The 27,977-nt window shown below is 48.8% G+C and overlaps 1 protein-coding gene across 1 annotated transcript; it reads right to left on the reverse strand.

Moving 5' to 3' along the window:
* Positions 1–940: 940 nt before the first annotated feature.
* PIGS (phosphatidylinositol glycan anchor biosynthesis class S) lies at positions 941–27,910 on the reverse strand. Its single transcript, XM_060259146.1, has 12 exons — positions 27,808–27,910; positions 25,059–25,198; positions 24,715–24,826; positions 21,187–21,276; positions 20,360–20,451; positions 18,664–18,874; positions 14,866–15,008; positions 14,649–14,763; positions 12,959–13,104; positions 9,593–9,693; positions 5,449–5,659; positions 941–1,779 (listed from the first exon to the last, which is right to left on the reverse strand). The coding sequence occupies exons 1-12, from the start codon at positions 27,839–27,841 to the stop codon at positions 1,495–1,497; spliced, it is 1,680 nt and encodes a 559-aa protein (XP_060115129.1). The 5' UTR covers positions 27,842–27,910; the 3' UTR covers positions 941–1,494.
* Positions 27,911–27,977: the final 67 nt, after the last annotated feature.

Here is a 27,977-nt window from a genome sequence, read left to right on the forward strand (position 1 = left end):
TGCCTGCCCCCGCCTCCTGCGCTCGGGGGCGGGAGGGGAGGAAAGCAGGCGCCGCCTTGGCCACCAGGCAGCTGCGCAAAGGCGAAGCGCCGCTGCGCGCAATCCTCGCGTCGCGCGCTCTCCTTCCCCACTCCCCAGACTATGCAGGGGGTCGGGAGGGCAGCTCAGAAAGACCCCGCCGGTTGCATTGCCGCCGTCTTTAGGAGAGCAGCGGTGCACGGAAAGGACAAGGAGGGCCACTGAGACATTCCCGCAGGGTTTTGCAACGCCGTCTGATTTATCAGTAGCAAACGCCAGCAAGGCTTAACCTTCCCGTTTAAAGGTAAAAAGGTAATCCCCCTGTGCAAGAACCAGTCGTTTCCGTCGTCGCATCTCGTTGTTTTCATGGCAGACATTTTTACGGGGTGGTTTGCCACTGCCTTCCCCAGTCATCTACACTTTCCCCAGCAAGCTGGGCCCTTTTTTTACCGACCTTGGAAGGCTGAGTCAACCTTGAACCGGCCACTGAACCCAGCTGCCGCCAGGATCGAACTCAGGTCATGAGCAGAGAGCTCAGTGCTGCAGCTTTTACCACACTGCGCCATAGGGCTCCTACATCCCGCTTACCCACTTCTGAATCTTCCCTGGAGCAAAACGTTAGTAGGCAATGTTCCCCTCTAAGCTACAGTCTTGCGAGCAGATTCCACTTTGTGAGCGACTGACATTAAAGCTGTGAGCGGCTGCGTAAATTATTGCGCTCTGGGGTCATTTTTCCTGAGCTAGGACAAAAAGGTGTGAGCCGGAGGCTAAAAATCTGTGAGCCAGCTCGCGCGAACTCGGCTTAGCGGGAACACGGCGGCAGTGGCATCCTCTCTTTCAGTGCACCTTTGGAGATACACATGTTCCCTCCCCAGGTTGACCCCCAACACTGAGACTGGAAAGGAGTAGGGACCAATGAGGCTTCCAGACAGTGGGACTTTTATTGAGGACCCAAGGTAGTGCATACAGGAGAGGCCGCCCGCCCCCTTCCCTCCCAGGTCCAGATCATCCAGGCAAGCAGGCAGGATTAGGCCAAGAGCCAGCCAGTTCCTGGAGGAGTTCGAGAGAGGGAGGGGGCTGGGAAATGCCTCACGCCCACCCACACCCAAGGCAGGTCCTCTTGTACAAGCACCTATGCACCAAGCACCTTTCACTTGTGACTCTGGGGGTCTGGGAAGGAGCCAGCCCTCCCACCCCATAACTCTCCCAGCAGCAGCAAATCACAGGAGTGCCAGCAAAGCCCCCTCCCCAGAAGGCCTGTCCCCCTCCGGTACAGGCTAAGCTAGTTTCCCTGCTCCGGGATATTTCCCTCTTAGAGACTAGCAGAGGCGTCAGTGGTTAAGCCGTACTAGTCTGCCTGGTGCCCCTCGACTCCCCTTCGAGGGAGAGAGTGCTGCCCCCACCCCCAGCCTCTGCCCTTCAGCATTCCCACAACTCTCCAAAACCACAGCATGCCCAAGAGTCGAGGGGAGCCGCTCAGTCCGTTTTGGTGGCCTCTTTCTCCACTTTCTTGTTCCGCCTGGCCTCTCGCAGGATCTTCGCCAGGGACAGCAGGATGGGCACGGCCATGGGGAGGAAGAGGGGGATGTAGATGGCGAACTTCTGGTCGTCGGGGAAATACAGGAGGTGCAGGAGGGAGGGGTCGAAAAAGGCCCGTTCGGAGGACATGATGGCCTCTTTGCTGGCCAGGAAGGCAGACTCCAGGTGGCCCGTGCCCAAGTCCTGCAGCGCCTTCTGGGCCGACTCCACGGCACGGTACACCTGAGCAGGAGGGAAGAGGCGAAGGAGAAGAGAAGATGAGATTCTGTTGATACCCTGCCCTTCACTCGGAATCTCAGAGCGGCTTGCAATCTCCTTTCCCTTCCCCTCCCCACAACAGACACCCTGCGAGGTAGGTGGGGCTGAGTGAGCTCTGAGAGAACTGGGACTGATCCAAGGTCACCCAGCAGCTGTGTGTGGAGAAGTGGAGAATCAAACTTTATTCTCCCGGATTAGAGTCCACGCTGTTTAACGTCTACACCACGTTGGCTTTGGGAGGAGGAAAGACAACAGCGAGAGAGCTTGAGGCGACAGAAACTAGCCTCTCTCTCTCGCCCTCATTGTAACTTTACAATGCTTTGTGATGTCAGCTAGACTGAGAGGATGGCAGAGTTGAGGGCACCAGATAAGTGCTACAGCTGTGTGAACATCTGAACCCAGGTCTCCTGCATGACCTTTTCTTCTCCACCCCCTCTTGGGGGGGATCCCCCCATCCCTGATGTGATGACTAAGAGCACTTTAAAGACGCCATCAGAGTTTGTAATTTTTTAATGTAATTGATTTTATATATGTGTGTATTTTTTTTTTACTGTTGTACGTCGCCCTGAGCCTGGCGCTAGCCAGGATACGGCAATTCATTAAATGTAAATAATAATAATAAATGTTTTCTTTTGGTCAGGATTCTGGCCTACTCCTTGTGAATAATAATCTCTCTCATCACCACCTAGTTGCAGGTTTCTGAAAAAGTGTTTCTTCCATCATAGAAGGAGCTGCTGCAGATAATATATTCTCAAGGTGGCCTCTTAAACCGCCCCCATCCCTACGTCTCCTAGCCCCCCACCCCTTCTCCTAGGTCAGCAATATTCCAATAACTACTGTACGTAGGTGTGTGGGTTTCAGTTTGCAAGACTGCCAGACCAGAGTATTTTTAAACCCAGAAAGACAATGCAATTCTGTCTCTATAAATCTTTTTGTTGTTCGGTCGCACAGTCGAGTCCGACTCTTTGCGACCTCATGCACAAAGTCAAGCCAGGCCCTCCTGTCTTCCACCATCCTCCGAAGTCTGTTCAAATTCGTGTTAGCTACATCAGCAATGCTGTCCAGCCATCTCCATCTTTTGCCATCCCCTTCTTCTTTCGCCTTCTGTCTTTCCTAGCATCAGGATCTTCTCCAGGGAGTGCTCCCTTCTCATTAAATCCCTATAAATTATAGATTCCCTAAAAAACTAGGCAAAGATAAAAATATCAAAGAAAAATGGCAATCAAAAAAAGAGTGAGACATTCCAGCTCTCAAGAGCAAAAAGCCTTTGAAGCACTCTCCTGGTGTGATCGCAGGAAGGCTAGACTCTTGTGTGTGGGTTTAGGACCTGCCTGATGGTAAACCGACTTTCCTTTGAAACCAAAATGGTGTTGAAAGTGGGAAAATAAGGTTCTTACCCCAATGGTTTTTGGTGCAGAATTAAGATAAGTGGACTGACTTTGTCACCCACACACTCATTAGCCACAAAGAATAGATGGAACTCTCTGTCCGGGGCAAGTGATGCTCTCTATCCTTGGTGCTTGGGGGGGGGGGGGCAACAATGGGAGGGCTTCTAGTGTCCTGGCCCTGCTGGTGGACCTCCTGATGGCACAGAGCATTGGACTGGAAGGGCCACTGGCCTGATCCAACATGGCTGCTCTTATGGTCTTACGTCTGGGGCAGTGATGCTCTGTATTCTTGGTGGGGCAACAGTGGGAGGGCTTCTAGTGTTCTGGCTCCACTGGCGGACCTCCTGATGGCACCTGGTTTTTTGGCCACTGTGTGACACAGAGTGTTCGACTGGATGGGCCATTGGCCTTTCCCAACATGGCTTTCCGGTTGCTATGCAGAGGCAGGCGATGGCACAACCACCTCTGAAAGTCTCTTGCCTTGAAACCCCTACAGAGTTGCTATAAATCTACAGTGACTTTCTACCGCCAAGGTATCAAAAGGACGAAAGGAAATATAACTTCATGCAGAGAGTGATTATAACGTGGAATTCACTGCCAGAAGATATAGAAGGGGCCGAACTTGCTTAACATAAGAACCACATAGAATAAATGTCAGATGTTTGAGAGCCGCAGGACAGGAAGGGAGGTAGGGAGGAAGAAAGGAAGGAAGGAAAATAGATCGGGGAAGGAGAGGTGGGGAAAAAGCAACTTTAATTTTAAATACATTCTCCAAGCTGCTGGCTGGCTTGGCTTGGAGAAGCGGTTTAAAGAGACAAATGCCTTCTCCAAGCCAGCTGACAGAGCCGTTGGCACTTCAAGAGCCTCACAATATGCGCGAAAGAGCCACAGTTTGGCCACCCCAGGATATAGTGATGCCCACAGGAATAAACAGCTTTAAAAGGGGATAGATTCATGGAGGAGATGTCTATCAGCAGCTACTAGCCATGGTGACGAAGGGGAATGTCCACATTCAGAGGCACTAAACCTCTGGAGGTAACATCAAGGGAAGGCCTCTGCCTCTCAGCCCTGTTGTGGGCCCTCCAGAGGAACTGGTTGGCCTCTGTGTGAGACAGGATGCTGGACTAGATGGACCCCTGGTCTGATCTAGCAGGGCTCTTCTTGTGTTCTTATGAAGGCCTTGGCCTCTCTGCCCTGTTGTGGGCCCTCCAGAGGAACTGGTTGGCTGCTGTGTGAGACAGGATACTGGACTAGATGGACCCCTGGTCTGATCCAGCAGGGCTCTTCTTGTGTTCTTATGAAGGCCTTGGCCTCTCTGCCCTGTTGTGGGCCCTCCAGAGGAACTGGTTGGCCGCTGTGTGAGACAGGATGCTGGACCAGATGGACCCCTGGTCTGACCCAGCAGGGCTCTTCTTCTTAAAAGCTCATCCAAGTAAGACTTTTCCTTAGAAGGGGTGATGCTACAATCGAGGAGGAGAAAACCGCAGTCTTATAACTTGTAACACATGATGGGACATGTGCAAGATAAGAAGGTGGGACAAACTGAAGTTCAGAAAGGCGAGCATAAAAGTCCTCCAGCAGAAGGAAGTACTTTTCTCCCTTTCTCACAATACGAGAACTTGTGGGCATTCAATGAAATTGCTGAGCAGTCGGGTTAGAACTGATAAAAGGAAGTACTTCTTCACCCAAAGGGTGATTAACATATAAAATTCACTGCCACAGGAGGTGGCGGCGGCTACAAGCATAGCCAGCTTCAAGAGAGGATTGGATAAGTATATGGAGCAGTGGTCATCAGTGGCTATTAGCACACAGCGTATTGTTGGAATTCTCTCTCTGGGGCAGGGATGCTCTGTATTCTTGGTGCTTGGGGGAGGCACAGTGGGAGGGCTTCTAGTGTCCTGGCCCCACTGGTGGACCTCCTGATGGCACCTGGGTTTTTCTGCCCCTGTGTGACACAGAGTGTTGGACTGGATGGGCCATTGGCCTCATCTAACATGGCTTCTCTTATGTTCTTAAGGAATTAGATGGACCTCAGGCAGGGGAGCAACAGAAAGGGGGAAATGAACAAAGTGATGGGGTGGTTGAGTGGGAGACAAGAGAACCAGGGGGAAGCAAACCAGAGAGAATGAAGCTGAACAAACAGTAGAAAAGAGCACATCAGTGTATTAGCAGCACAGAAGAATCCCAGTGCCCTGTGACAGCAGCCCGGAACCTGCTTTGCTGCCTCCCTCCACTTGCCCCTTACCTGCGATGCCACATCGTCCTGGATGACGATGTTGCTTATCTTCTCCAGCAGCTGAGCCAATGAAGTCAAGGTGGTGGCCACAGTGGCTACGTTCTCAACAGCGCGGGTCCACAGGAGGCGATCCAGCTCCCAGGCGGAGAGGCCCTCGTTCTCAAAGCTTTCCAACAGGGTCCCCTCTGGAAGGGGCACCGGCAGGATCCCAAACAGCAACCTGAGGAGAGGGGACGGGCAAGAGAAAGGGCGGCTTGGCGTCAGAGCCCTCCAACGCAGGGCCTGCTGGAAGAGGCCGCCCTGCAGGTGTGGTGGGAAGGGTTGCTCCGGATGCTTTGGGCAGGATAGGAGCATCATCGCTTGTGCAAGGCTGAACTGAATTAATGGAGGATTGTCTTTTGTTGGATTAAGGGGCCGAGTGTGCAAACGTTTGAGTTGCACGGAGCTTTATTTATTTAACATGGACCTGCTACCTTGCTGGAAACCTGCTCGAGGCAGCTCGAGACGTTAAAAACTACACAACTGTAAAATCATAAAAAGAAATAGTAAAATTACCAATAGTAAAACCAGCCAAGGGCCCACTAGGGGCATAGAACAGGGGTGTCAAACACACAGCCCAGGGGCCAAATCGGGCCCCCGGAAGGCTCCTATCAGACCCACGAGCAAGTCCGCTTCCTTCTCCCTCTCTTGCTTCCTTCAATTATCAGAAACTGTTAATAGACAGACAGACAGACAGACAGACAGACAGACAGACAGATAGATAGATAGATAGATAGATAAATTTATTGTCATTGTTCTCCACAAAAAGAGAGCAACGAAATGAGGTGCTTTTCCACAAACATACCAACACATCAAACACACATATTCATATTCATACCATTTAAATACATCTAAAACCATTTAAACCATTTAAATACATCTAAAACAGATAAACATTCATAAAACCATTAAAACCATTTAAACCATTTAAATACATCTAAAACAGATAATCCTTCATAACCCTGCATTTAACCTAACCACAGCACTTGGATAGAAACTGTCCTTAAATCTGTTTGTCCTAGCCTTCAACACTCTATATCGTCTACCTGACGGCAAGATCTCAAATAGCAAATGGCCCAGATGTGAAGGGTCCCTTAGGATCATTTGTATCTTCCTTTTACATCCCATATTATACAGATCCACCAATGAGGGGAGAGAACATCCGCAAATCTTTTGTGCTCTTCTCGTCACTCTTTGGAGCACCCTTCTCTCTGCTTCCGTGCTAATCTTTTAAGCATGTTTTATTTAAAGCTTTAAAACAATATTTCAATTGTGTTTGTGTCCTTTATAAAGTTTATATCTCCACTACCTGGCATTACATTTTATGACACACACAGCCCAGCCCGACAAGGTCTCATTTATGACAGATCCGGCCCTCAAATGAGTTCAATATCTCTCGTGTAGAAGATGCCTGTAAACCACCTTCAGCGACCTAAAACAGTATTCATTAAGCAGCCTTCAGGCTAAAATCTGGCCATAAAAACAACCACTAAAAAAGAGAAAATCTCAAGTTAAACGCCCAGGGAAACATTTTGGCTGAATGCCTAAAAGAGAAGAAGAAAAAGAAGACATTGGATTTATATTCCACCCTCCACTCAAGAGTCTCAGAGCGGCTCACAATCTCCTTTATCTTCCTCCCCCACAACAGACACCCTGTGAGGTGGGTGGGGCTCAGAGGGCTCTCACAGCAGCTGCCCTTTCAAGGACAACTCCTATGAAAGCTATGGATGACCCAAGACCATTCCAGCAGCTGCAAGTGGAGGAGTGGGGAATCAAACCCAGTTCTCCCAGGTCAGAGTCCGCACACTCAACCACTACACCAGACTGTAATGAACGAAATGCTTTTTAAAACCCGATTTTGCTCATTCAAAATATGTATCATGCATATTTTCAGCATAAACATATCATGAATATTTGAAGCATACACATACCCTTGAAGGTATACGTGTGAATAATTGTGGCAGCAACTCATGTGCAATAGTACATTTCAATGATAATACATTTCAGTCGTTTCAGTGCTATGAAGTTTAAATCCAAATCTAAATACGCAGCTAGTTCTTCCGTGATTCTGTCCACATGTTTTCTTTTCCTTATAACAAAACTGGTGGTTTGTATTTTCAAATGCTTCCCTCCCCACCACCCCTCTTCTCAGGTGCCAAAAACTAAGACACGTGTGCTTAAGTAGTTTAGGGTGCAGCAGTCTGCCACTCCCTGATGGGCTGAATATACTCGCAATTCGGCTTGCAGGAATCTAAGGCACCTCCCGTTCCATAAATATGCTAACTATCACTATATATGCTAAGTTATAAAAAGTGCATTTTAAGTTGTTAAAGCGGTAAAATAGGTTTAGGTTTGATAAGAAAGTAAGTACTGCATGCATTTCAATGTCCCCAAAAATTTCTGCTTTCCCACCTCAGGGGGAAAACGGGGGGGAAAAAACCCTTTCCCCTCATGGCTTTAAAATTTTTAGAAGCTCTGTCCATAAGCAGGAATACACAAAGCCTCCTATTAATCTTCAGAAACTGGAATTTGAAGATATACTGTCTCTGAATATGGAGGTTCCATTTGGTCATTACAGTTAGCAGTCTTTGATGGACCACTTGTCATGCATATGTTTGTCTAATCCAGCGGTGTCGAACATGTGGCCTGGGGGCCGAATCAGGAGCCTGGAAGGCTCCTTTCATGCCCTCAAGCTCCCTTCTCCCTCTCTCTTGCTTCCTTCTGCATCGCAGCTTGCTTTGCCAGGCTTGCTCAATTGCACAGGAGCTGCAGAGCAAAGCTTTTATTTTCTCATTTGCCTCAGGCTTCTCCCTTGGGGAGAAAGGAACAGCTTGCTTTGCCAGGCTCTCTCAATCACACAGCAGAGCTACTGAGCCAAGCCTCTCTTTCTTCTATTGGCTGAGGCTCCTTCCCCTCCTGGCCCCTGGGGAAGGAAGGAAAGGGCCAGAGCTTCCTTTGCCCAGTTCCCTGGACCCCATGGGAGAGATACCAAGAAAGCACCATTAAGACCAACAAGTGCTAATGTTTTAAGCATATTTTATTTTAAAGGGTTTAAAAAAAAAAAAAATTTAATTGTGTTTGTCTGTATCTTTTATAAAGTTTATGTCTCTGCTATACGCATGGCCTGGCCCAACAAGGTTTCATGTATTTCAGATCCGGCCCTCATAACAAATGAGTTTGACACCCCTGGTCTAATCATCTCTTGAAGCCAACTATTATAGCAGCCATCACTATAGTCTGGGATAGTACGTTCCCCGAGTTAACTATATACATGTAAAGAAGTATTTTTAAGATTGAGGGAACCCACTTTTCGTAACAGTCAACTGCAAAGAGCAATTGTAATGGAAAGCACAGAGGAGACTATTTTACTACTGGCTTCTGTAGCCAAAAGAGCCCCTGACGCAGAGTGGTAAAGCTGCAGTACTGCAGTCCTAAGCTCTGTTCATGACCTGAGTTTGATCCCAGCAGAAGCTGGGTTTAGGTAGCTGGCTCGAGGTTGACTCAGCCTTCCATCCTTCCGAGGTCGGTAAAATGAGTACCCAGCTTGCTGGGGGGGAAGTGTAACGACTGGGGAAGGCAATGGCAAACCACCCCGTAAAAAGTCTGCCGTGAAAACATCGTGATGCGACGTCACCTCAGAGTCGGAATTGACTGGTGCTAGCACAGGAGACTACCTTTACCTTTTTTCTGTAGCCAAGGCCTCAGGAAAAAAAAAAAAATATTGGGCCAGGAATTTATTTATTTGGAAAATTTCTACACTGAAACTCCCGAGAACCCGAAACACCAGAATGGAGGGACGGTGGCTCAGTGGTAGATCATCTGCTTGGGAAGCAGGAGGTCCCAGGTTCAATCCCCGGCATCGCCAACTAAAAGGGGTCCAGGCAAATAGGTGTGAAAAACCTCAGCTTGAGACCCTGGAGAGCTGTTGCCAGTCTAAGTAGACAATACTGACTTTGATGGACCCAGGGTCTGATTCAGTAGAAGGCAGCTTCGTATGTTCATATGTTCAATGCTTCTCCTTCATCTCAAAGAAGAGAAGATGCTTCCTACCTGCCAGCCTCCAGCGAGTAGCATCAGCCACAGTTACGAGGAACCAGCCACAAAAGGCACTTACCGTAGCTGGGCCAGAAAGACCTCCATCACCCGAGCCATGTCCACATCCACCCGCCTTGGGAAGGAAGTCTCATTGGCTGCCTCTGGCTCGACGTTGTACACCTGGCGAGAGAAAAAAAGCAAGAGATTATTCTTCTAAATAGTTGGGGTGACCTGCGCATTGCTGAGCCTCAGCGTGAATTCACCTCTTTAATATTCACTGCTGCTAAATACGCTATTGTGTTAAACTGGAGAAAGTCTGATTCCCCCTTCTATTCAAGCTTGGGCGCCCAAACTATGGGAATTTTTTATCCTAAATAAGCTGGTTAGTTCTCAGACCTCCCTTTCACTGTCAAAGCCAGATTCTTCCCTTCTTTGCAAATCGGAAACCGCTATTGCATTGGAATTTTGATTTTTCTCTCCGTTCTTCTACTCTCCCGCAGGAGGAATCTCTCTGTTAGCTGTACTTTATTTTCACCTGCTTGATCTCCTTGTCTCTTCTTGGTTTGTTAAGCTTTACTTAAAACATTTATTTTGTTTTGGTCTGTTCTTTGTACCCTTGTTTGGTTATAGATCATTCATGTTTACTTCATTGTGTGCAGCGTGCTCTCTTACTTTAAATATACCTGTATTCATAGCAGCAAGATATTACATAATTGCATCTGGCATATTAGATTATTGTTAGCCTTGTATTTATGTGACTCAAGTGGCAGCTATTTGTTTGTTTGAACTGCTTAATTCTTAAAATACCGTTTACTGATGTACTTTTAAAAAAATAATAAAAAATTTCTTGTATGGAAGGAAGAAAAAGAGAGAGAGAGAGAGAAAAAGAGAGAAAGAGAGAGAAAGAGAGAGAAAGAGAGAGAGAGAAAGAGAGAGAGAAATAGAGAGAGAGAGAGAAAGAAAGAAAGAAAGAAAGAGAGAGAGAGAGAGAAAGAGAGAGAGAGAAAGAAAGAGAGAGAAAGAGAGAGAAAGAGAGAGAAAGAGAGAAAGAGAGAGAAAGAGAGAGAGAAAGAGAGAGAGAAAGAAAGAAAGAAAGAAAGAAAGAAAGAAAGAAAGAAAGAAAGAAAGAAAGAAAGAAAGAAAGAAAGAAAGAAAGAAAGAGGCAACACCTCAAGACCAAGAGATCATGTTCAGAAGCCAAGGCACTGTGGAGAGGAACTGCTTCTCCCAAGGAAACTTGGGATGTGCCTGGTCTTGGGGACAGCTGAAGAAAGTTCTCCATCTTGGCTGCTCTACCAGAAAGAGCAGTGAGAGTTTTAAATGACCAGGGACATCCTCTGGCCTTGGGTCAGCCATAGCTCTGGCAGAGGTTGTCCTTGAAAAGGCAGCTGCTGTGAGAGCCCTCTCAGCCCCACCCACCTCACAGGGTGTCTGTTGTGGGGGGAGAAGATATAGGAGATTGTAAGCCGCTCTGAGTCTCTGATTCAGAGAGAAGGGCGGGGTATAAATCTGCAGTTCTTCTTCTCTGTCCATCAACGATACCCATCCCTCTCAGCAGGCAAGAGCAGAGGCAAAGATGTGCCATACTCTTGGTGCAAAGCAGGCCACCGCTGCAACAGACACGATCTGCAGAGCAGGCCCAGGCAGCAGCTGTCTGACCTTTCATGGGATTGCCAACTGTCTTGTTATAGCAGGACTTCCGGACAGGCAGCAGACAGTCGTGTGACAGACAAAGCCCAACTGGGAGAGGACCTTTTCGGAGATGGCACCAAAGCTCTGAAACTCTCTCCCCAGGGAGATTTGTCAGTTCCCTTCTGTTGCGATCTTCCATTAGTGGGTGAAGACTTTTTTTTCTTTGGTATTCCCTCAATGATCCTTCCCTCCTATTTTTTTGTACTTGTGTGTGTGTGCCTGCATGCACCTGGGAGCCATGGCGACCTCTACTGGGGGCCTGGAGGATATTCAGGGAGGTGGCTGAATAAAGCCTGCCCCTGCCCTCCTGACTGCTGGTATTCCTTGGAGGTCTCCCATCCAAGTTCTTGTCAGAGTTGACCCTGCTTTGCTTCCAAGATCTGATGAGATCGGGCTTGTCGTGGCTATCCAGGTCAGGGCCTAAACAACGTTTTTGCTTTGCATGTGTTTGAACCCTGCTTTTTAATTTGTTTAAAAATTGTTCTAACAATGTATGTTTTGGGGGGATCGACGACGGTGATTGCAATGGTTTTACAATGTAATTGTACCATGTAAGGGCAGAAAGGTGAGATATTAATTTTGCAAAGAATAATAACAGTGACGTTTTGGACGTATCAGCTTGCTGGTATGGTTTTTGTTCTTGCTGATTTGAGCAGTTCTTTTTTGGTTGCAAACACGTTGTGGAAAATAAGCCCTTCTCGAGAGGAGGAGTGCCTTCCTCCCAAGAAACTGCTCCCTAATGCAGGGGTGTCAAACATGCAGCCTGGATCAGAATCAGGTCCCCGAAGGGCTCCTATCAGGCCCCCGAGCAACTGGCTGTCATCTGCTTCCTTCTCGCTCTCTCTTGCTTCCTCCGCATAACAACTGGCTTTGCAAGGCTTGCTCAATCGCACAGCATCCACAGAGCAAAACCTCAGTTTTCTCCATTGGCTGAGGCTCCTCCCTTGGGAGGAAAGGAGGAAGGCAGAGCTTCTCAATCACATGGCAGAGCTACTGAGCCAAGCCTCTCTTCCTTCTATTGGCTGAGGCCCCTCCCTGCCCCCCATCCCGTGGGGAAGGAAGGAAAGAGCCAGAGCTTCCTTTGCCCAGATTCCTGGATCCCACGGGAGAAATATAAAGAAAGCACCTTTAAGACCAATGAGTGCTAATATATTAATCATGTTTTAAATTTTTTAAAAAAAATATTTAATTGTATTCGTCTGTGTCCTCTATAAAGTTTATATCTCTGCTACCTAATCTTAAATAGGTACGCATGTGGCCAGGCCAACCTGATATGGCCCAGCCCAACAAGGTCTCATTTATGTCAGATCTGGCCCCCATAACAAATGAGTCTGACACCCCTGCTCTAATGGATTATTCTTTGCCACCAGGAGAGCACAGGAGATCAGCTAGCGATGCCCAGGTAAGTTCCAACACAGCACGAAGGCCCTTGATAGAAGAAGAAGACTGCAGATTTATACCCTGCATTTCTCTTGGAATCAGTCTCACAGCGGCTTACAATCTCCTGTATTTTCTCCCTCCACAACAGACACCCTGTGAGGTAGGTGGAGCTGAGAGAGCTCTGGCTGAAACTGCTCTTGAGAGGAACAGCTTTGAGAGAACTTGTGACTGGCCCAAGGCCATTCCAGAAGCTGTAAGTGGAGGAGTGGGGAATCAAACCCGGCTCTCCCAGATAAGAGTCCGCCCACTTAACCCCTACACCAAACCGGCTAGATGTTTGGGAGGCACCTCCAGTAGCCCCAGCCCTCCTCACCATGATCCCACCCCAGCGTGGGCTGTGGAAAGCGTTGGTGGGCACAGCAGCACCGTCCTTGTCCTGGATGTAGAGAGGCGAGTGCGAACGCTCCGGGACGTACAGCAGGAAGTTGAGCACGGGGTAGAGCGAGGCGGCGCTGGAACCTGGCACAGATGAAGAGAGCAATGCACCCTGTCAGCAGGCAGGCGAGACCCACGCTATTCCAAAAGCAGATCCACGAGAGGAAGGAAACGGCCTGGTGGCTGCCTCGACAAGGCCAAATGCCAACGTGGCAGAGGTCCCAGGCCAACCCTCTGAAGAAGATGATACTGGATTTATATCCCGCCCTATACTCTGAATCTGGCACAGATGAAGAGAGCAATGCACCCTGTCAGCAGGCAGGCGAGACCCACGCTATTCCAAAAGCAGATCCACGAGAGGAAGGAAACGGCCTGGTGGCTGCCTCGACAAGGCCAAATGCCAACGTGGCAGAGGTCCCAGGCCAACCCTCTGAAGAAGATGATACTGGATTTATATCCCGCCCTATACTCTGAATCTTAAGCTTCTCAGAGTGGTCACAATCTCCTTTGCCTTCTCCCCCCCGCAACAAACACCCTGTGAGATGGCTGGGGCTGCGAGGGCTCTCCGAGAAGCAGACCTTTCAAGGACAACTCCTGCAAGAGCTACGGCTGACCCGAGGCCATTCCAGCAGGTGCAAGTGGAGGAGTGGGGAATCAAACCTGGTTCTCCAAATAAGAGTCCGTGCACTTAACCACTACACCAAACTGATCATGGCTATGGGTCATCAGCAGGCTGCCTAGAAAAGAAGCAGCTCAGGAGCAGAGTGCAAAGGCCCAGCCTCAGCGCGTCTCCTTAGCATCTCTAAGGAAGTAAGAGGCCGCTGGGGGTTGTGCCTCCAACCTCAGGAGTTGTGCCGTGGCTCACTGTGGTGGCAGCTGTAACTCAGCACATATTTGCAGACTAAAGGACCAAGCTGCGGCCCCCGGCAGCATCAGTGAGGCATTCTCTGGGAACTGGGTTGGTGGGGAGGAACCTTTCTCAGAGACTTCAGAAAGAAGAAGAAGATATTGGATTTATATCCCACCTTCCACTCCAAAGAGTCCCAGAGCGGCTCACAATCTCCTTTACCTTCCTCCCCCACAACAGACACCCTGTGAGGTGGGTGGGGCTGGGGAGGGCTCTCACAGCAGCTGCCCTTTCAAGGACAACTCCTACCAGAACTATGGCTGACCCAAGGCCATGCTAGCAGGTGGAAGTGGAGGAGTAGGGAATCAAACCCGGCTCTCCCAGATAAGAGTCCGCACACTTAACCACTACACCAAACTGGCTCTCCACACCAAGCTGTCCGCAGAAGGAAGGGTGAAGCAGCTAGACAAGACGCCTGTGTATACAGGAACTCCACCCTCAGAGAGAGAAGAGGTTTTCAGATGACTCAAGTAAGCGAGCCAAACTGCACAGGGTTTCCTCCCTAGGTTGACAACCAATCTGCTTTAGGGAGGGAGGGGCGGTATTTTTCCAATCCCAATATAGTTACCGCTCAGGCCTTGGGAGCGGACAAAGCACAGATGCCCAAAGAAGTCTGAACATCCTTCTCCAGTACATTTGTCTCAACCAGCGTGTTTCTGTTCTATGGTAAAAAAAAAAAAAATGCAGCGGTCCCGCCGAGGCAGAAATGAGAGGGGCTTACCCAGCCTGGCTTCCACAGGGTTAATAACATGGGGCAGGCTGTGGGCACTGAGTATGTAGCTGGAGGAAGATGCATCGAAGCGGGGCACGACCCCCAGTGCTGCATAGTAGAGGATCTGGAGAGAGGAACGGAAAACAAGCACTTTCGTTGTAGATGACAACGTCCCCTGCTGAGCCCCTACCTGGGACCCCCATAGCCTCCTAGACCCAGGACTCACTTGGGAATCCACGGAGATCTCCGCCAGCAATCTCAGCTTGCCCAGGAGGGGCTCCACGTAGCGACGGATGGCTCCTTCAATATCCCAGTGGACGTCGTGGGCTTTGGGATCGGGATTCAGCAAGCTGAAAGTGATCTCGTACCCTGCATGGGAAGGAAGCGGCAGCTCGTTTTTCTTGTCCTTGACGAAGGAGTGGGGGTGACGCAGCCCCCTGGTCTTGTTGCCAGCCCCTCCCTATGTCTGAGGTGTTGAGCACCGACGAGGAGGAGGAGGAAGGAAAGGAGGGAGGAAGGGATTGGATTTATACCCCGTGCTTCAGTCGGGAGTCTCAGAACAGTTTACAATCGTCTTCCCTTCCTCTCCCCACAACAGACACCCTGTGAGGTAAGGGTGGCTGAGAGAACTGCTCTTGACGTAACAGCTCCGAGAGAACTGTGACTGACCCAAGGTCACACCAGCAGCTGCATGCAGAGGAGCGGAGAATCAAACCCCGTTCTCCCCAATAAGAGTCTGCTGCTCTTGCCCACTGCACCAAACTGGCTGCAGAAAGACGCAAGTTCAGTCCCCAGGAGCTCCAGACACAAAATTGGGAGGGACCCTGGATCGAGGCCTCCAAACTTTTTTGAGCCTGTGGGTACCTCTGTAATTCTGACATAGGGTGGTGGGCGCAAGTACAAAACGGCTGCCGCAGGAGGGGAAGCCAACCGCAAAGTGACTGGGAGTGACACCGTGAACAACAGGGACTCTTCAAAACGTCAGGCTGAAGTCCCTGTTTAGCAGGATGCCTTTCAAAATGAATACACCATTTAAAACTATTTTCTTGCATACACATAGCTCGCATTTAGTCACACCGTGAATACCCTTGGGCTGCGATGGCGGCGGCTGCTGAAACAATTTTTTTTTTAAAAAACCTGCCAATCAGTATCTGCTGGGCAGAAGCACCCAGCCTCACCCACTTTCTCCAAACATTTGACAGAACCTAGAAAGGTGTCAGCAGGTGCCACAGTTCCCAAGGGCACCACGTTGAGGAACCCTCCAGTGGCTCAAGGCAGGGGCAGGCAACCCTGAGTTAGGGGCACCAGAGTCGCCCAGGTCAGTAGCCACCTCCACTGGAACTGCCAGCCTTGCCCTGGAGGAATAGATGGCATCCTCCGCTCCTCAAATTCATAATTTGGAAACACCTGAAATTTCACTTTTTTAATTTGCTGGTCGATTGCTGAATGTTTCAGATGTCGGTCTTTGGGCATCTCCTGTGGACCAGTGTTCCCTCTAAGCCGAGTTAGTGTGAGCTAGCTCACAGATTTTCAGCCTCCAGCTCAGACATTTTTGTCTTAGCTCAGGGAAAAAATGGTCCCAGAGCAAACTAATTTATGCAGCTGCCAAGTCGCTCGCTCATAATTTTAATGGCGATAGCTCAGAAACTAGAATTTTTGCTCACAAGGCTCCACAGCTTAGAGCAGGCCAAACTGTGACTTAGGAGCCACATGTGGCTCTTTCACACACATTGTGTGGCTCTCAAAGCCCCCACCATCCCATCAGCTGGCTTGGAGAAGGCATTTCTCTCTTTAAATCACTTCTCTAAGACAAGCCAGCCAAGAGCTTGGAGAATGCATTCAAAGTTCAAGTTGCTTTCTTTCCACATCTCCCCCCTCCCCTCATCTACTTGCCTGTCTGCCTTGTGCCTCTCCAACTTCTGACATTTATTCTTTCAAATATCATTTTACATAATATATAGAATACAGATATGAGATGAAGAACTGATATAGTATGATATCACATTGTACTTATTGCAGATAACCCAAAAACATTTACAAATAATCAATAATATATGACAACTGAACCATAAATACAATCAAATTTAGAAATAAGAAATGAAAATATAATTGTACTGAAAATCCCTGTATTTTTGACCTCTAAATCACTTTGTTAGCCAAAATGTAAACACTACCACAAAGAAAGGTCATTAACTATATCTGGAATAACTTCTTGTGAAATGAGATATTCTAGAATAGGAAACTAAAGGGCGGCCAATGGTAGCTCTCCAGATGTTTTTTGCCTACAACTCCCATTAGCCCCAGCCAGCATGGCCAATGGCTGGGGCTGATGGGATTTGTAGGCAAAAAACATCTGGAGAGCTACCGTTGGCCACCCCTGCAGCATAGAAGTTGGAAGAACAGAAAGCACGTTCTAGTTGGTTAATATTGTCAGAGATTTTGGCCATAATATAAGTGCTCCAGAGTTTCTTGTGCCAGAGGTTTAGATCAGGAGATTTAGTAGATTTCCATCTGATGGCCACAGCAGAGCGAGCAGCTGATAAAAGGAAGGAGACCGTCTCTTTTTTATGCAATGGAAGTGTAGAATCAAGCCCCCCCAGTTATCAGTAGTTGATCAGGAGCAATAGTGACATTAGTAATTTCTTTAATTTTTTCCAAAATTTTCTCCCAAAAGCCACGTAACTTAGGGCAGAGAGCTCAACATAAAAACATAAGAGAAGCCATGCTGGATCAGGCCAATGGCCCATCCAGTCCAACACTCTGTGTCACACAGTGGCCAAAATATAAATATATATATATATATGAATGAATGAATGAATGAATGAATGAATGAATGAATGAATGAATGAATGACAATGAGATCCACAGTTTTCCCAACAAAGAGGTTTCACTGTGGGTAGCATATGTGCCAGCTTTGTTGGAGTTTAAGTACCAAAAAGAAAGCCGCTTAAATGATTGCATTTTTATTTCCGCCACAGTACATTTGAAAGGTCTGACATTTACTCTACGTGGCTCTTACGTTAAGCAAGTTTGGCCACCCCTGGCTTAGAGGGAGCATTGCTGTGGACTGATGTGGGCAGGGAACAGATGCAGTCAGAAAAGCCCTGCAGTCAGGCGGTTGCACAAAACCAATGTTGAACCGATGGCTTTCTGCCTGATTCTGATTCTGCAGTTCACCTGTCTCTGTTTGCTTCAGCTGCATCTGCCATTGCTTACGATTCTATTTACATTTAGATGCTATGAAGAGAAAAATAATTCAGGGGTGGGGGGAGCATGCATTTTAATGGGAATAGCTCTGCATGACAAAAGGGAAACTGGAGCAAAAATAATAACGTGAGCGGGGCCGACCCTGCCGCTAGGCAAGCTAGGCAATTGCCTAGGGCGCCAGACTTCTGGGGGTGCCAAATTGGATGCCCCCGTGTGACTTGGTGACATTATCAATGCAGGGAGGGGGACCAGAAGTTACCCTTGCCTAGGGTGCCAGAAGTTACCCTTGCCTAGGGCCAGCCCTGAATATCCGTGCTTGTGGGTGCTATATAAGAAAGAGACTAAACTAAAGAGAGGGTTGGAGCCAAACTAAACGTTTTTTCCATCAGTGGAACAGAATCATCCTGCCTCTCTTCTCCCGCTTACCACCCACTGATATGCCCAGGGCAGTTCTCCAGGGTGGGGGGACAAGAGGAATGATACCAGGGGCGGGGTCTGCAGTGAGAAAAGGAAACTGCTGGAAATCACCAATTCAGTCTGCATCCAGCCCTGGGGATATTCACGTAGAGCAGACAGCTTTGGAAATTCCATCTCCTCCAGGCTTAAAACCCCAGTGAATGTCAAAGCTCAACATCCAGCATTTGTGAATCATGCAACCAGTGATGTTGGGGACTGAATGTGAGGTGTGGGCAGGAGGAAAGGTGGGAGGGCAAAGCCCCCCCAAGCTGCAACAGCCACCCGGTCCCAAGATTTGGAGCTTTGCAGCCCTGCAACGCAAGGTCTGCTCCTTCTCCTGAAGAGCCATTTTAAGCCCTACCTAAGCTGGATTTGAAGGGCCGCTTCCACTCGGTACCCGGCTGGAGGATGGGCATGCGGTCAGAAAGGGCCCCTGTGATGGACTCAGCTGAGAAGGACATGACCCGGGTCACCTGCTGTATTTGCGCGCCCACAGCTGCCAGCACGTCCGCTGCGCCTTGCGGGGCCCGGATGACAGCACTGCGGTGCTTGCCGATGTACATAGTGGTCTCCTGCAAAAAGAAAGATGCACCACAATTGCAGTCAGTCCAAACCATGCATACTCTTTTTCTAGCAGGAGCTCCTCGGCATATTAGGCCGTGCCACCCTGATGCAGCCAATCCTCCAAAAGCTTAGAGGGCTCTTAGTACAGGGCCTACTGTAAGCTCCAAGAGGCTTGGCTACGACAGGGGGCGTGGCCTAATATGCGGAGGAGCTCTTGCTAGAAAAAAGAGCCCAGCACCCATGTGACTTCTAACATCTACTTTTCAGATCGGTGTGAATGCATGAGCCACAAATAAATGTGCACTAAAGTGAATGCACACAACACAAAGGCACGGAGGAAGCAAAGCCAAATACGAGGGGCAGCTTTGCCCTATCTTCTGAGTACAACATAAACACCTTGAGCCCCAACAGCGCCACCTGCAGATCACATGCCAGATGCAATCCCCACGTTCAGGACTCTTCCCAGGTCAAGAAGGGACTGCAACGTGCTTTCTCATAAAACGGACAAAGCTTTGCAACAGCTTCCCAGAACACCACTAACAGTCATAACAGGAAGCAAAGATTCCACCCTCCCTCCAGACAGCTCACAGACAGGACACAAAGGGGGAGGGGGAGGAGGACCGTAGATTTATACCCCGCCCTTCTCTCTGAATCAGAGACTCAGAACGGCTTACCGTCTCCTATATCTTCTCCCCCCACAACAGACACCCTGTCAGGTAGGTGGGGCTGAGATAGCTCTCCCAGAAGCTGCCCTTTCAAGGACAGAGTCTCAGAGCGGCTTACCATCTCCTATATCTTCTCCCCCCACAACAGACACCCTGTGAGGTGGGTGGGACTGAGAGGGCTCTCACAGCAGCTGCCCTTTCAAGGACAACTCCTGCAAGAGCTATGGTGACCTAAGGCCATTCCAGCAGGTGCAAGTGGAGGAGTGGGGAATCAAACCCAGTTCTCCCAGGTAAGAGTCTGCACACTTAACCACTACACCCAACTGGCAGCCCTCCCTTGGTGACTGCCCCCTGCATACTGCCTTTGAACATGGAGGTTCCACTCAGCTATCCAAAATAACAACTGTGAACGGACCAGCACATCAGTTTCTCTTCCAAGTGGCACCTCTCAGGGTCCCTTTCAGGCCATACCCTATGACTGGAGAGCCAGTTTGGTGTAGTGGTTAAGTGTGCGGACTCTTATCTGGGAGAACCGGGTTTGATTCCCCACTCCTCCACTTGCACCTGCTAGCATGGCCTTGGGTCAGCCATAGCTCTGGCAGAGGTTGTCCTTGAAAGGGCAGCTGCTGTGAGAGCCCTCTCAGCCCCACCCACCTCACAGGGTGTCTGTTGCGGGGGAGGAAGGTAAAGGAGATTGTGAGCCGCTCTGAGACTCTTCGGAGTGGAGGGCGGGATATAAATCTAATATCATCTTCTTCTTCTCCCATAGCTGAATACAGAATGCAGTTCCCATTACTAGAGGCAGGCGTAGAGGTGAGGGTGGCATACCTTTGGCAAAAGCAGAGAACTAGAAGGTATCACGTAGACGGTGAGCGAACCTGCCAGGGCCTCTTGGGCTGGCAGCACCATGTCACCTGTGCCTGGCCAGGAAAGAAGAAAGAAAGTCCAAAGTCTCACTAAAGATGCCCAGCGATCTTTTGGGGGGCCTCTTGGAAGGGCACCCCTCCTATTTTCAGGATCCCTCACACACACACACACTGCCACCCTACAGAGGGGCCAGTCTCCCAGCTCCTCCAGAAGGCCTTCCTTCCCTGTGGTCCAGAAATCTGCTCTGACACTACTGCCCCCCCCCCCCCAAGCTGGCATCAAGCACAATGGAAGCACTGCCATCACAGTAGCACCACTCTCTTGCTTCCCATGGGCATTGGGGACAAAAAGCGTGCCTCAAAGAAGCAGGAAATGCTGGACTCTGGATTCTGAGTTAACTCGGGCTTAGCCCTGCATTCTGTCTCTGATGGTGGACAGCCAGACACTTCTGGAAATTCAAGCTCACACGAACAGCTTCAGAAGCCATTTGGCTAGTCGATTTGTTACGCATTCTCTGGCGGTTGTTTTTTTCTTAATTGCTGAGTTTATGTATTTCTAAGCTAATGTTCTTTGCTGCTTTGAATGCTTCATGGGAGACAGGTGGACCAAAAAGTGTCATAACCCTGGTGTCAACGTTCCGAAGTCTATGTTGCACTTCTAGCCATGGAGCACTAAGATCTAAGTGTGCCTAGTGTCACCTGTTTGCCTGGTCAGGGAGAATATGACCAGCTGCACCCTCCCTCTACCACAGACCACCTTCCCTCTGGTATGTCCAGCAGAGCTTTTACCTTTTCCAGAGACGTGGGACAGCGCCTGTTCTTCCTGGGGAGTGGCATGCCGATAGGATATCTGATAGCGGGCTGTCACGCTGGTCTTCGCTGGAATGAGAGTGCAGATAACTTGGTCTTCCGTCAAAATTATGAGCCGCCGTTAACAATACCCACCTTGTCTTATACCTGTGCCAAACTCAACATCCCACTGGAATCGGGATCAGCAGAAACTAAGCTTCTCCCTCAAAAGGAAGAAAAGGCCCCTTCCCCTTTTACTGAAGGAGACCCACAAGGGCAGCCCAGGTGCACACAGAGCTGCTCCTCCCTGGATGAAAGCAACCTCAGGTGCCTCACCCTGGATGGCCCAGGCTAACCTGATCTCATCAAATCTTGGAAGCTAAGCAGGGTCAGCTTTGATTATTATTTGGATGGGTGATCTCCAAGGAATACCAGGGGCATGACACAAAGACAGGCAATAAATAGCAAACCACCTCTGAAACATTGCTTGCCTTAAAAACAAGTTTAGCTCGCCGCCTAGTGGTGCATAATGCTGAGAGACTTAGAATCTCTACCTGCCAGACAATCTTAGGATCTAGTGGCTGCACTAGATACACTGCCATACAATAATCATAATTATTCTAACAGTCTCAGGCTGCAATTTGCAAGTGCAAATCGGGCCCTCACATCCCACAAATTAGAGAAGATTTCCATCCTGCCTCACGCTCCCCTTGGAACAAGTTGCAGAGGGGAGCTATGTTGGGCATAGAATCATAGAGTTGGAAGGTACCTCTAGGGTCATCTAGTCCAACCCCCTGCACAATGCAGGAAACTCACAAACACCTCCCCCTAAATTCACAGGATCTTCATTGCTGTCAGATTGCCATCTAGCCTTGTTTAAAAACCTCCAAGGAAGGAGAACCCACCACCTCCCGAGGAAGCCTGTTCCACTGAGGAATCGCTCTAATGGTCAGGAAGTTCTTCCTAATGTTGAGCCAGAAACTCTTTTGATTTAATTTCAGCCCACTGCTTCTGGTCCTACCTTCCGGGGCCACAGAAAACAATTCCACACCGTCCTCTATATGACAGCCCTTCAAGTACTTGAAGATGGTGACCATATCACCTCTCAACTGCCTCCTCTCCAGGCTAAACATCCCCAGCTCCTTCAACCTTTTCTCATAGGACAGTCTCCAGACCCCTCACAATCTTTGTTGCCCTCCTCTGGACCCGTTCCAGCTTGTCTATATCCTTCTTAAAATGTGGTGCCCAAAACTGAACACAACTGACCTCCAGCTGAGGTCTTACCAGAGCAGAGAAAAGCGATATCATCACATCATGTGATCTGGACACTATATTTCCGTTGATACAGCCCAAAATTTGCATTTGCCTTTTTAGCTACCGCATCACACTGTTGACTCATGTTCAGCATATGATCCACTAAGACCCCTAGATCCTTTTCGCACATATTACTGCTAAGACAAGTCTCCCCCATCCTATAACCATGCATTGGATTTTTCCTACCTAAATGCAGAACTTTACATTTATCCCTGTTAAAATTCATTTTATTGGTTTTAGCCCAGTTTTCCAGCCTGTCAAGGTCATCCTGTATGCTGTTTCTGTCTTCTTCTATGTTTGCAACCCCTCCCAATTTAGTATCATCTACAAATTTAATAAGCATTCCCTCTATGCCTTCATCCAAATCATTTATAAAGATGTTGAACAAAACAGGTCCCAGGACAGATCCTTAAGGCACTCCACTTGTCATACCTCTCCAAGAGGATGAGGAACCATTCACAAGCACTCTTTGGGTGCGATCTGTCAACCAGTTACAGATCCACCTAACGGTAACAGGATCCAAACCACATTTTACCAACTTGTCAACAAGGATAGTATGTGGAACTTTATCAAAAGCCTTACTGAAATCAAGATAAACAATGTCTACAGCATTCCCCTGATCCAGCAAGGTAGTCACTTTCTAAAAAAAAAGAGATCAGGTTAGTCTGACATGACTTGTTCTTGAGAAAACCATGCTGGCTCTTAGTAATCACATCCATTCTTTCTAAATGTTCCAGGACCGACTGTTTGATGATTTGTTCTAAACTTTTCCAGGTGCAGACATCAAGCTGACGGGTTGGTAGTTACCCGGATCGTCTTTTTTCCCCTTCTTGAAGATGGGGACAATGTTCACCCGACTCCAATCTTCCGGCACTTCTCCTGTTCTCCAAGAATTCTCACAAATAATAGCCAGAGGCTCAGAAATTACATTCGCAAGCTCTTTTAGAACCCTTGGATGTAATTCATCTGGCCCTGAGGACCTAGTTTCATTTAAAGAAACTAGGTGTTTATGTACTACCCCTATGCTGATCCTAGGTTGGAACTTCATGCCCTCCTTATATGTTCTGTTTTTGCCATGCTGAGCACCGTTTCCCTCAGAAGAGAAGACTGAGGAAAAGTAGGAATTGAGCAGTTCCGCCCTCTCTTCATTACCAGTTACAATTTCACTTTTCTTGCCCTTGCAATGGACCTACCGTGTCCTTGCTCTTTTTCTTATTCTTATTAAGAAAAGAACCCTTTTTTGTTGTTTTTAGCATCTTTGGCCAACCTAAGCTCATACTGAGCTTTAGCTTTCCTAACTTTTTCTCTATAAGCACCGGTGGTTTGTTTATATTCCTCCTTGGTTATAAGGCCCTCCTTCCAATTCCTAAAGGAGTTTTTTTTTTTATTATTTCTCAAGTCTTCAGAGAGCTGTTTATGGAGCCACTTCGGCTTCTTTAGGTCTGCAGTAGAGCAATTAGATTTGAGTCCAGGAGCACCTTAAAGACCAACAAAGAGTTTCAAGGCATAAGCCAGGGGTGGCCAAACCTCCTTAACGTTAGGAGCCACATAGAATAAACATCAGATGTTTGAGAGTCGCAAGACATGAATGTCAGATGTCCGAGAGCTGAAAGGAAGGGAAGCAAGGAGAGAGGGAGGCAGGCAAATAAATGGACGAGGGAGAAAGAGGTGGAAAGAAAGCAACTTTAAATGCATTCTCCAAGCCACCGGCTGGCTTGGCTTGGAGAAATGACTTAAAGAGAGAAATGCCTTCTCCAAGCCAGCTGATGAGGCAGTGGGGGCTACAAGAGCCACATGATATGTGTGAAAGAGCCTCTCAAGCCACAGTTTAGCCTCCCCTGGTATAAGCTTTCAAAAGTCAAGTTCCCTTCGCTTCTCCAAAGCCTGTACTCTGAAACTCTTGTTGGTCTCTAAGGTGCTTGAGGAGGGGGCAACAGTGGGAGGGCTTCTAGTGTCCTGGCCCCACTGACGGACCTCCTGATGGCACCTGGGTTTTTTTGGCCACTGTGTGACCCAGAGTGTTGGACTGGATGGGCCATTGATCTGAACCAACATGGCTTCTCCAACATGCTATTGAACTCACATCTAACCGTCGCCTTTGAACACCTTCGGTTTTCATTTTCACAATTCTACATAGGCATCACGTGCCCGGCAACCAAGAGAAGCAGGCGTTGCAAGAAGGCACAGAGCAGTCCCTCCCCTCCCCCGACTTACGGTTTAAGGGAGTCTCTGCCTCCTGACTCTCTTTAAAGGGGAGCTTCCTCTCCTGGTCCCCCAGCAAAGTCCCTTTGGCAAACACAACCGAGATCGGCACTGTCAGCTGGAACTGAATCAGAATGCACAAAGTTAGCAGCACCCTCCCACTCCCCTAGCCCCACACATCCACTGCGCAGCCCTTGGAAGAAGCACCACTGCAAGGCTGCTCTTCCTCCGCACGTATTCTCCCCACCACCTCTGTTGCTAGGCTGCCACCCAGTAGGGTCTCCCTGCTTGGGTGGATGGGGGGGGCTTTGCTGTGGCCCCAGCCCCCAAGGGGAGAGGAAAAGGCTTGCTCTAACCAGTAGGGTGTCCAGGTTGGCGATCTCGGAGTAAGGCAGCGAGGCCCGGTTGGTCTCTGTTGTTTTCCACCAGAGGGGCAGTCCCACCACAACAGCAATGGTAGCAAAGGAGAGGGCGGCGTACTTCCCTCTTGCCTTTTCTGGACAGGCACAAAGAAAGGAAGAAGAAGATGATGAAGAAGATGGTAATGGATTTATATCCCGCCCTATACTTTGAATCTCAGAATCTCAAAGCGGTCACAATCTCCTTTACCTCCCCACCCCCAACAGACACCCTGTGAGGTAGGTGGGGCTGAGAGAGCTCTTACAGCAGCTGCCCTTTCCAGGACAACTCCTATAAAAGCTATGGCTGACCCAAGGCCATTTCAGCAGGTGCAAGTGGAGGAGTGGGGAATCAAACCCGGTTCTCCCAGATAAGAGTCCGCACACTTCACCACTACACCAAACTGGGCCATCATAATGTCACAATACACTGAAGCAATTCTTTCATTGGCAGAGACCTCCAGACACTACAAGGGCCTTGCTGCAGCAGACTTTCTCAGAACAACAACTCTTCCACTGCCATTGTTGGAGCCCAGCATCCAATACAGTGGTAGACAGCATCTGAACATGGAGCACTGTGACTTGCCAAGTCTTGTAGAATTGAATCCTATACATTTATACAGCATGTAAAAATCAGCTTTCCAGTCTGAACCTGTCAATTTCATCTAGCAACACTGGAGGTCTATTATATGGCATCAGATGTTTAATCAAAGCCCCTAAAAATCAGAAAAATGTACAAAATTGCACAGGACTTTAAAAAATTAAGTGTCCATGAAAAAATAAAGCGTCAAGCATCTTAGCCATTGCCTTGAAAGTCAACTGCATTAAGTTGATAGTGAACACTTGCTGCTACTGTTCATCACCCAAGGTCATTTTGTAGAAAAATAGGTGGTGGAGCTCATTAGCATAACTCATTAGCATATGCCCACCCCCACCAGCCAAAAGCAACCTGACGCAAGAAACCCAGGCGAGAGAGGCCTGCTTGGGCTGGCTAGAAATCCAGCCAACCCAAGCAGACCTTGCCCACCTGGGGATCTCTTTGGCTGCCCCCACCCCCATTCAACAGGCCAGTAAGCCAGCTGCCACCAAAAATCACATAAGAAGTGGAGAAAGGGTGCCGTGGGGTTCTCCAAGGGTTAATGAGGGCTGCTGGGGGTGTGGCAAAGCTCCTGATGGCTAGCTGGCTTCTGCTCTCCTAATCCAGGGATTGTTATGCAGCTGCACCTACTACTCAATGGACAAGGTAGGTGAGGGGGAGGAGGGACCATTAGAAAGGTTCAGGAGCTGCGTTCCTGTGAGCTCCTGCTGAATTCAAGGCCTGCTGCTCACATAGCAACCAACATGGCCTTACTTAGGGCTGCTTTCCAAAACAAGCCTGGATCCAAAGTGGACTGGAACCCAACTTCACATATATACTGATGGGCTGAGGTGACCAGGAAAAAAACCTTGGGTTGTAGTGGACAGCTAGATGAAAATGTCAACTCTATGTCCAGCAGCAATAAAAAGGCAAGCTTCATGCTGGGAGTTATCAGATAAATAGATGAAAATAAAACAGCTTATGTTGTAACACCCTTCTATAGAGCTATGGTGTGGCCCTATTTGGAATACCATGTCCAGTTCTGGTCACCCTATGTCCACAAAAATATTGTGGAACAAAAGAGAGGAAAGGGATCAAAGAGTTCGGAACACCTTCTCTATTAAGAAACCCTAAAGATCCTGCAGCTTTTTTGATAAGGCGGGGAAAAATGGAAGCAGATCTTGTGTCCTTGTGGGTAAAACACTGTCAAGTGTGGCCAATTTATGGTGACCTCGGAAGAGGCTTTCAGGGCAAATGAGAAGCAGAGAGGGCAGATCTTAGAAGGTTTTAAACTAAGTATGGTCAAATGCATGAAAAAGAGATCCACCACCAAGGACTACTAGCCATAATGTCTAAACAAGAACACCACGTTCAGAGGCTGTCTACCTCTGACATTCAGTTTTGGGAGCCAACAGTAGGAGGACCTTTAGCCAAACTTGCTTAACGTAAGAGCCACACAGAATAACAGTACAATCCTAAAGACAGTTACTCCAGTCTAAGCCCATTCATTTCAGTAGGCTTAGACTAGAATAACTTTCCTTAGGATTGCACTGTAAATGTCAGATGTTTGAGAGCTGCGAGACGTGAACATGAGGAAGCAACAGAGAAAGGTGGAAAGAAAAGGGGGAAAAGGTAGAAAGGATGGGAGGAAGGTAGAGGAGGAATGGAGGGAGAAGTGTTCCCCAAGCCCCCACCCCGTTGACTGGTTTGGTTTGAAGAAGGGATTTAAAGGGACAAATGCCTCCTCCAAGCTGGCCAGATGGGGCTGTGGGATCTTTGAGAGCCACACAATATATGTGTGAAAGAGCCTCAGTTTGGCTACCCCTGCTTTAGCCTCTGTGTTCCGGCTTTTGACCCAGCAGCATGGCAGTTCTTATGCTCATAAAATACAAAGGCAGTACAGTACAACAGCCGGCTGAAAAGAGGCAAAGCGCGCCACAGCGATTTCATCGCCCGTTTAGACTGAACTAGAAATCGAATTCAATCCGAAATCCATCAGTCCCGACCGAATTCACTCCCAGCCTAGCGTCAGGACCCCTAAGCCCTTGCTCTGGCTAGGAGGCGGTCGGACTTCTCCGTTCCCTCCCCGCTCCCGAGACCCGGAAGGGGGGCTCAGTTCTCCATTCGCACCTGCCGCATCCATTGCCTCGGCGGAGGCCGCCATCTTTCCCCCTGGAGAGTAGCCAAGCCCAGGGGCGGAGTCGTCAAGCGTCACCGAGTCAAACCAATCAAGCGCCACAGAACTGAGCGGCACTGACGTATACCAATCGCGCTGCTAGCCAGTGGCTGGGAGGATAAGT

Source organism: Heteronotia binoei, chromosome 18, assembly GCF_032191835.1.
Source record: "Heteronotia binoei isolate CCM8104 ecotype False Entrance Well chromosome 18, APGP_CSIRO_Hbin_v1, whole genome shotgun sequence".
NCBI classification, from domain to species: Eukaryota; Metazoa; Chordata; class Lepidosauria; order Squamata; family Gekkonidae; genus Heteronotia; species Heteronotia binoei.